This window comes from Salvelinus sp. IW2-2015, linkage group LG24 (genome assembly GCF_002910315.2).
Source record: "Salvelinus sp. IW2-2015 linkage group LG24, ASM291031v2, whole genome shotgun sequence".
Taxonomy (NCBI): Eukaryota; Metazoa; Chordata; class Actinopteri; order Salmoniformes; family Salmonidae; genus Salvelinus; species Salvelinus sp. IW2-2015.
Window position 1 is genome coordinate 9,927,588 of NC_036864.1, and position 8,774 is coordinate 9,936,361.

Genomic DNA, 8,774 nt, shown 5'->3' on the forward strand with positions numbered 1-8,774 from the left:
GTGGTCATAAGCCAACTGTTGTTGCAGATTGGTCAACTACACTGAGACCCTCTCTCCTAAACACTCAGTTGAGCGAGAAACAGGAAATGATGTCAAAACCGTTGATCTAAGACGACCGTAGTTTGTGTCTCAATAAGATGGTGCATCATCAACTCCCTGCCCTTAGAGTTTGGAAGCATCCGTATTGAGCTAGATATGTAAAGAATCAGTGTGAAAACTACAGTAAATCTACAGTAATGTACAGGTGTTTCTATCTTATCACTCACCTGTCCTTCGGCAATTCAGTCGGATCACTTGCATTCTTCCCCAGCCGTTCCCTATGGTGAGAAACAGTCCAGAAAGTCAATGGACTGATCCGTTAATGCATGGAATGTGTTGTTGGGGGGGGAATGTTATAGTATTGTGATTGACAATCGACCTTTGAGCTAACAGAATCTCCCACTGGCAATATTAGTTAACTACTTATTTGGTGTCCCCTAGTCTTCACAACAGGATGAATGAAAATGATTCAATCACAGTAATCATGTAATGTGGATAAGTACCCGCTTCCTTTACGTACTAATGACCGCCTCTCAGAACATTCAGCCGACCACAGTAACCCTCTCTCCGTCCAAAACCAAAACAAATATGTTCAGCTTGCATTCACGTAATACTATTTGTGTAGCCTAATGTGTGTGACGTGTAACCGAAGTCTCGGMGACCCATGTACAGTACCGCAGTGTTCTCTGCTCTTCCTTCAYCTGCTCTCTCACACCACGTAGCTGCTTCATCAGGTCGGTGTCCGTGCCATTCACCCAGGTGTACACCACATCTATGGGCATGGGCTGGCACAGCCTACAGCGGCACAACACCATAGAGAAGATACACATCCATTTCAGATCAGTAGACAGACAAAAGCACCATTTGGAATAGTGAATTGAGACAGTGAAACACTGGTTATCCCTGTAGTGGATAGCACTTGGGCAGGGAGGGTTTCTCACCGAGTCTGGAATGATTTCCCAGCTACATTGTCTCTATACGAGTCAAACAGTACGTGGTACTGATCCCTACTCCACTCTACCACCACCTACACACAGAGAGAGAGAGAGAGAGAGGGATAAGTTGCTGCATCATTGCTTTTGACAAGGGTTAGCTTGTTAGCTAGCTAAGCTACTTACTTCTCCAAACTGGAAGGCAGAGACCATCATGAGGACTATCCCTCCAAAGCAGAGGTACAGTCCATAGCGGTGGGACAGACAGGTGTAGGTCTGTCTCTGCAAGAGTTTCAGTACTGAATTGATTATCACCATGGTTCTCCTTTGCAATCCATATCTCTTCGGTCATTCACCGAAGACGCGGGAGCATATCGGAGTTCATATAAAATAAACACTACAAAACGAACGACGTCTTCTTTGTCACATGACAACTAGCAAAAACTGTCAAAACGCATGACCAACCATTGCACTTCCTTTATGATGATGTCGCCTTGTCTCAAATGTTCCGGGTGCTGCTTTAAAAAACAACTCAGTACCGCCCTCTGTCGACTAGGAGGAGTTGTGCTCTACATTTAGCGTGGTGTGTCCTATACATAGAAATACACGGAATATACCAAACATTAGGAACAACTTCCTAATTTTGAGTTTCGTCCCCTTTTGCCCTCAGAACAACCTCAATTCATCAGGGCATGGACTCTTTTATGAATTGTTATTTATTTTACCAGGTAAGTTAAGAACACATTCTCATTTACAGCAGCAACCTGGGGTATATTAACAGGGGAGAGGAGGGGGGATGAATGAGCCAATTGAAAGCTGAGATGATTAGGTGGCCATGATGGTATGATGGCTAGAGAGGAGAATTTAGCGACCACAGAGAGCCAGGACACCTGTTTAACGTCCCACCCGAAAGACGGCGCCCTACACAGGGCAATGTCCCCAATCACTGCCATGGGYCATTGTAATATTTTTTTAGACAAAGGGAAAAGTGCATCCTACTGGCCCTCCAACACCACTTSAAGCAGCATCTGGTCTCCCATTCAGGACCAACCCTGCTTAGCTTCAGAGGCAAGCCAGCTGTGGGATGCAGGATGGTATGCTGCTGACTCTATTTCAACACAAAGGAGCTGATCGTGGACTTCAGGAGACAGCAGAAGGAGCATGCCCCCATCCACATCGATAGGACCGCATTGGAGAAGGTGAAAAGCTTCAAGTTCCTCTGCGCACACATCACTGACAATCTGCACCACCCGCAACTGCAGGGCTCTCCAGAGGCTGGTGCGGTCAGCCCAACGCATCACCGGGAGCACACTGCCTGCCCTTCAGGACATCTACAGCACCCAGGTTCACAGCAAGGCCAAGAAGATCATTAAGGACCTCAGCCACCCGAGCCACGGCCTGTTCACCCCGCTATCATCCAGCGAGTTCAGTACAGGTGCATCAAAGCTGGGACCGAGAGAATGAAAAACAGCTTCTATCTCAAGGCCATCAGACTGTTAAATAGCCATCACAAGCCGGCCTCCACCCATTACCCTGCCCTGAACTTAGTCACTGTCACTAGCATGCTACCACCCAGTTACTCAACCCTGCACCTTAGAGGTTGCTGCCCTATGTACATAGACATGGAATACTGGTCATTTTAATAATGGAATACTGTTCACTTTAATAATGTTTACATACTGTTCTACCCATTTCATATGTACTGTATATACTGTATTCTAGTCAAGGCCATCCTATTCAACTAGTGCTGTACAGATACTATTCTATCCACATATTCTTCAGATATACTACATATTCTCTCCACATACTGTCCATAATGTCTATACTCCGGACTCCGACATAGCTCGTCCTAATATTTCAAAATGTCTTAATTCCATTATTTTACTTGTAGATTTGTGTGTATTGTTGTGTATAGTTAGATATTAGTGCACTGTTGGCGCAAGGAACACAAGCATTTTGCTACCCCATAATAACATCTGCTAAATATGTATATGTGACCAATACAATTTGATTTGATAAGGTGATGAAAGCATTCCGCAGGAATGTTGGCCCATTTTGACTCCATTGCTTCCCACAGTTGTGTCAAGTTSGCTGGATGTCCTTTGGGTGGTGGACCATTCTTGATACACACGGAAAACTGTTGAGCGTGAAACACCCAGCAGCGTTGCAGTTCTTGACTCAAAGTGCTGCGCCTGGCACCTACTACCATATCCCGTTCAAAGGCACAATCTTTTGTCTTGCCCATTCACCCTCTGAATGGCACCCAAACACAATTGATACCTCAATCGTCTACATGCTAAAACATCCATATTTAACCTGTCTCCTCCCCATCATATACACTGATTGAAGTGGATTTAACAAGTGACATCAATAAGGGATCAAGGCTTTCACCTGGATTCACCTGGTCAGTCTATGTCATGGAAACAGGTGTCCTTAATGTTTTGTATACTCAGTGTAGAATGGATGCATCCCTCTGCAGGCCTACCCACTCAGATTAGAATGAATAATAAYCAATAATAAACAATGAAGTTAGAAAGAAATATGAATTTAGAAAGAAAGAAATACATTTTGGTTCAGAACAGGATGTGTAGACATTTTATGTAAAGCTTTGCGTCTTAGTTTCTGTTACATGCGGAAATGATCGGTCGAGGTACCGAAGTCAGCCAGCCCACACTCAACATGACTGAAATTCAATACTGTCTAGACCACGTGACTGCAAAATTACAGTTTACGGTATAGTTTTCAGTAAGAGATGTCACTTTTTAGGTGGCCGATTAGCCAAATTATAATCCTACTTCAAATCTCAACTCTGAGGAATATTGACAGAGGGATTTTACCTGTCAGTATTCTGCATTTGTTAATTGCACTAAGGACGGTCTGTCTGCGTGGTAACTTTTCCTTATTGCTGACAAAATGCTTTGGTTCATGGAGGGAATATGCTTTTTACCATTTTTTTTGGTAATCTGGTCATCTAGCACATTTATTGTTTCCTACCTAATTGCATTGTTCGAGCATGATGTGGATGTTATCTTCCCGTATATAAGGTAAGATTATGAWTATTTATCAGCAGCCTGAGCATTTTTATTTTCCACGAACTTGCCGTTCTTCATTAAACCGTGATAATAGCATTTAATTCTTATTGTTTAAATCAGTGTGGGTATTGGAAATAATGTTTCTTTATTTCCACTCATCGAAACCGGCGATATTAAGGGAAATCATATCGCATTCTTGCAACAAAAATAAATCAGTTTCGTTTTCCCCACCACGCTGTACTTGGCTGGTACCCAGTTCCCAGCTGTGTAGTCTACAGCGTAGGGGCCTGTGAACTACTTAATGTCCGGTGTGTGTCCTCACTTGACATTTAAACAGCTTGTTTATTGAGCAGATAGATATTTAACACATATGCAAATTCAACATTAATAGGCATAGATAATTAATAAGGGTTTAACTAATTAGCGCTCTATTCAAACAATTAAAGCCCTCTATTCYGTAATATGTTCCGTAGATGTACCTTAATTATTTGTTTGTCATCAACTGGTATGGTTTTACATTTGAAATGCAATTATCTATTTGGTTAATAGATTATGCCAATGGTATGATTTTGCTTTGATTACATTTTTTGATTTCATGAAATAACAAATTGTATCACTTTCTGTTCTGTTATTATTTAATGTGTATAATGATTTTTAATATAATGTATTCTTAAAATGAAATCCAGATTATTTAAAAGGACTTCCAGACATGGCATTAATACGCACATTAACCCTGAACTATTCTTTCTTTAGTGACACTGGGGCTAAACCCCCAGAGAGCTGTGTCTTTGGCTTGATGACGGTCATCACTGCATTTGCAAGTGAGCACAGAAAGACACTAAAACCATGAAAGAGCTTTTTGTCTTAGTGTAAAGGGATAGTTCACCCAAATTATATATTTGGTTTCCTTACCCTGTAAGCAGTCTATGAACCATATATGACAGCAATCCATGCTTTGGTTTAGTTTCCCTGGCAATGTTTCTACATGCTAATGTCATGGGATGATGTTAGCATTTTTTCATGCATCATGTTSAAATCATCTATGTGACTTTGTTGAGCTTCACACTTCATTTTAGATACTTTTGGATGATTTMGACAAAAAAAATACTGATATTGGTCCCATGATTTAAATGGTATTTGTGCTACAAATGCTAAAACGTTAGCATGTGGAAACCGTGCTAGGGAAACTAAACCAAAGCATAATTTACTGTCATACCTTGTCCATAGACTGCTTACAGGGTTAATTTGTTATTTTGTAATTTGGGTGAACAATCCCTGTGAGAAACTCCATGGGTTTTTCCAGGTCAGAGACAATGCCAAGAGCTMTATTCACACTTCCCATTTTTTAGAAAATGAAAGCAGAAATGCATGMTTAGACAGGGCTGGGATAAATGATATGATATTGCATTTGACTGAGTATTACATTTCACTTCACTATATTTGTCTTTCTTTTTTACCTCTGTTTTAAGGTGCAAATAAATKAATATTGCAGCAGGTTTCACATAGGTCTACAATAGCCTACTGTGAGCATATACTGTCTAAATGTGAAAAGTGCTAATAAAAACATTCACTCCATGTGCCATACCAAATCCTCTACAGGTATGGCCACCATGTATGCCAGATACAAGTTTGTGGAGAAGCTCAATGAGAAGGCAGGTGGTGTTCCCCCAGTGCTGAACCAGGCTGCTTTATGGATTGGAACGCTRTCTTGTTTGGGGATGTGTTTTGTCGCTACTTTCCAGGTAGGTCGCCACGAAGGCACAAGCGTCAGTTCAACAACTAGTTTTGATTCACATTTGGCTGAGTTGTCAATTAACGTCAATTCAACAAAAAATGTCYCGGCACAGACGTCAATTCAATTAGCCTATTAAAACGTTGATTCAACCAGTGTGTGCCCAGTAGGATGTAATTGGATTTAAGATAAAAGTTGGGTGAAATCCAATCAGTTTTCCATGTTTATTCAATATCATCACGTTGAATTTCTTTGTTAAAATGATATGGAAACAACATTGATTCAACCAGTTTTTGCCCAGTGGGTTGTCACCCCTTTAGTGTGAAGATGGAGGGGTTTTGTACCATTAAGTGACAGTGTGATATTTCATACATGATCTCTCTGGTGTGTTCTTTTTCCCCAGGAGACAACGATTACGGCAGTTCATGATGCAGGTGCATTACTCTTCTTCGTTTCTGGTGTTCTGTACACCATCCTCCAGTCCATTATATCCTATAAGGCCTTCCCCTATGGGTGTTCCTTGGCCTTGTGCCGTATGCGCACAGGAATTGCAACTATCGCCTTCCTGGCAGTTTTCCCCAGTATCCTTGAAAACAYTAGTAACCCCTGGTGTCTAAATGATTTTAATCATGAATGATCATTGTTTTATAAAAGAAAATATCTCCTTCATTTACCATCCAGCTGTTGTCTGTGCTGTCTTTGTGACACAAACCACACTGCATAGAAAAACAGAAGACGAGGTACAGTATGAGCACATCTTTACCAAGAACACCACTCACGTAACAACAAAGATGMACGATATTCTGGATCCATATAGGCTTTATAGGCCAGAGAAGCTATACGTGTCAATATCAGTCTCTATCCGACTTCCTGTCATTACAGGACAATGTGTTCCATCTGGTGAGTGCTGTGAGTGAGTGGATCGTGGCCTTCAGCTTCATCTTCTTCTTCTTCACCTACATCCACGACTTTAAAGTGAGTTTTCAGTCACCGCTCTGTCATTGTGGTGGGAAATCATTATCCTTTTCTTCTCCTTTATTTGAGTTATTTCTCTTTGTCTTGTTTCTTACAGAAGTTTACTCTGAAGCTGAGAACACAGTTTGTGGACTATTCCTGATGAAGCATTTATTTGAACCTTTTAATCTGAATATTTACAAAATCAAGTGTATTTTTTCTACTTTTATGAAGCAAYTGTATATGAGATTATCTGAATGGTATGATGTATTTCTTCATACTGTATCCATTGCAACATAACCCCAGTCTTAACGGTTAACCACAAAACAAACATATCCTGTGACCAGCAATTAGAGAAGTTGTTGGGTTAATGAAAGAGTTAACACATTGTTCATCATCTGGTGGGACAAAGGTCAGTATTGCGCAAACAAGATCAAGTTAATATAGAAAATTAATTTCACGCATCACCAGTTTATGGATAGAGGCTGTATGTACTCTTACCTACTCCAAGGTTAATCGTTTGATATTACTATGTAAATATTTTTCTAGTTAGGTATTTTGCTCAAGAATAACTCTTGTTTCTCAGGGTATTGAGGAGGCATATCTATGGTATACCATTGTAATAAAGTAACTCAAAATACATACAGGGCGACTGTGTGACGTATTTCTGTTCCAAACACAAAACCCAAACAGTGTTTGAATAAAATGACGGCCACATATCTTTAGGCAAAATGTGTTCTTTATTTTTCAGGCTAAACTGCATAAACACTACAGGCCATACTTGTGAACATTAGAAAAAGTTTAAGTTCAAGGTTAAGTTTAAGCATCAGCCAATTAAAATCCCTGACATAGTGGCAAGTAATCAAAGGCTACATATTAGCTGTTCCCATTACATACAGTAAGTTTGCACATTTTGCACTATGCTAACCTCACCAGGTGGCTGTGAAAATTACCTGTAGGACATTCCCTATCAGCCAATTCAAATCGTTGATGTAGTTGGACGTGTTCCAACACTTGTTCATGGAAGCGCARTTAACAGAAGTACAACAGCGCTTACTGATAATCAAAGAAACTACATCACGAGTGTTTGACTGACTGGTCAAATTGCTCTCTGTGTAGATTTCTGGCATGGGTTCAAATCTCACTCGAGTTTTTGTCCGCAGTTGAAATGTAGCTTTACATTTACTGTGTTAGTGTGTTGAAAACGGACCTACAGCTTGAAAAGAAAGATTATTAATTCATTTAATAAGGAGATACCTCTTTCTTCAGCCTTGCAGACAAACATACTGCTATGGCCTAATGATCATATTACATAACTATATTACATGGACTATATTACGTGGACTATATTAGGACTATATTCCATAGACTATATTACATGGACGTGTACACATATGTAGGCCTACAATATTTTACATGTATTTTTATAATCATCTACTTGTCACATATGTGTTATTTGATTGGAGGAGGGAGAACATAACAAAGTGTACAGTATGATTGTAGTTTGCACTCTCGTTATCATCCTACAGATGGCAGTATTGCAGTTATTTTAAATAAGTTTATCATGAGTCCAGACTTGAGCCCACGCTACAGTCTTAAATTAATGTAGGAAGACACRTGACTGTATCAGTATCAGATTGTGAATTATTTATATTTGAAAAAGTAATCTAACTCTCTGGTTAGCATTTTATGTCCGATAGGAACTCAATAATATAGCTATAGCCTACATTCATTCATATCAGATAGTGTTCTCCTTATGCTATATAACCTATTAATGCATATGTAACTTTGTATGGTATACTTCAATCCGACAATGTTTGCGGTAGGCTATTTGTGAAAACTATGATTTCAATGTAAAAATGCAGACCGACACATAGGCTACTGGCACTGCTATATACCTGTCTCTTATACACATCTAGATGTGTATAAGAGACAGYTTTTGCAAAGAAGGTCTACAGTATCCTCAACAGCACTCTGTAGGGTAGCACCATGGTGTAACCATCTTATACACATCTAGATGTGTATAAGAGACAGGGTCTACAGTTGCCTCAACAGCACACTGGTATAGCCGGAAGACAGCTAGTT

At 40.2% G+C, this 8,774-nt stretch overlaps 2 protein-coding genes across 4 annotated transcripts in view; one reads left to right on the forward strand and one right to left on the reverse strand.

Annotated features, from left to right (window-relative positions):
- Window positions 1–1,448, reverse strand: part of LOC111951374 (N-acetylglucosamine-1-phosphotransferase subunits alpha/beta) — an 18,785-nt gene extending 17,337 nt beyond the window's left edge. The window contains exons 1-4 of the mRNA XM_023969427.2: window positions 1,158–1,448; window positions 981–1,066; window positions 715–834; window positions 267–317 (exon numbers count right to left, since the gene is read on the reverse strand). Coding sequence (XP_023825195.1) covers window positions 267–317; window positions 715–834; window positions 981–1,066; window positions 1,158–1,289 — 389 coding nt within the window. The 5' untranslated portion in view covers window positions 1,290–1,448. The remainder of the gene's footprint in view (window positions 1–266; window positions 318–714; window positions 835–980; window positions 1,067–1,157) is intronic.
- A 2,191-nt stretch (window positions 1,449–3,639) lies between these two features.
- Window positions 3,640–7,331, forward strand: LOC111951429 (DNA damage-regulated autophagy modulator protein 1). 3 transcript variants are annotated; one of them, XM_023969507.2, is made up of 7 exons: window positions 3,640–4,015; window positions 4,757–4,824; window positions 5,603–5,745; window positions 6,139–6,316; window positions 6,417–6,475; window positions 6,618–6,710; window positions 6,808–7,331. In XM_023969507.2, the coding sequence occupies exons 1-7, from the start codon at window positions 3,885–3,887 to the stop codon at window positions 6,850–6,852; spliced, it is 717 nt and encodes a 238-aa protein (XP_023825275.1). In that variant the 5' UTR covers window positions 3,640–3,884; the 3' UTR covers window positions 6,853–7,331. The 3 variants fall into 3 exon arrangements, with proteins under 3 accessions (XP_023825275.1, XP_023825276.1, XP_023825277.1); XM_023969508.2 differs by having other exon boundaries at window positions 6,139–6,169; XM_023969509.2 differs by lacking the exon at window positions 4,757–4,824 and having other exon boundaries at window positions 3,928–4,015.
- The last annotated feature ends 1,443 nt before the right edge of the window (window positions 7,332–8,774 follow it).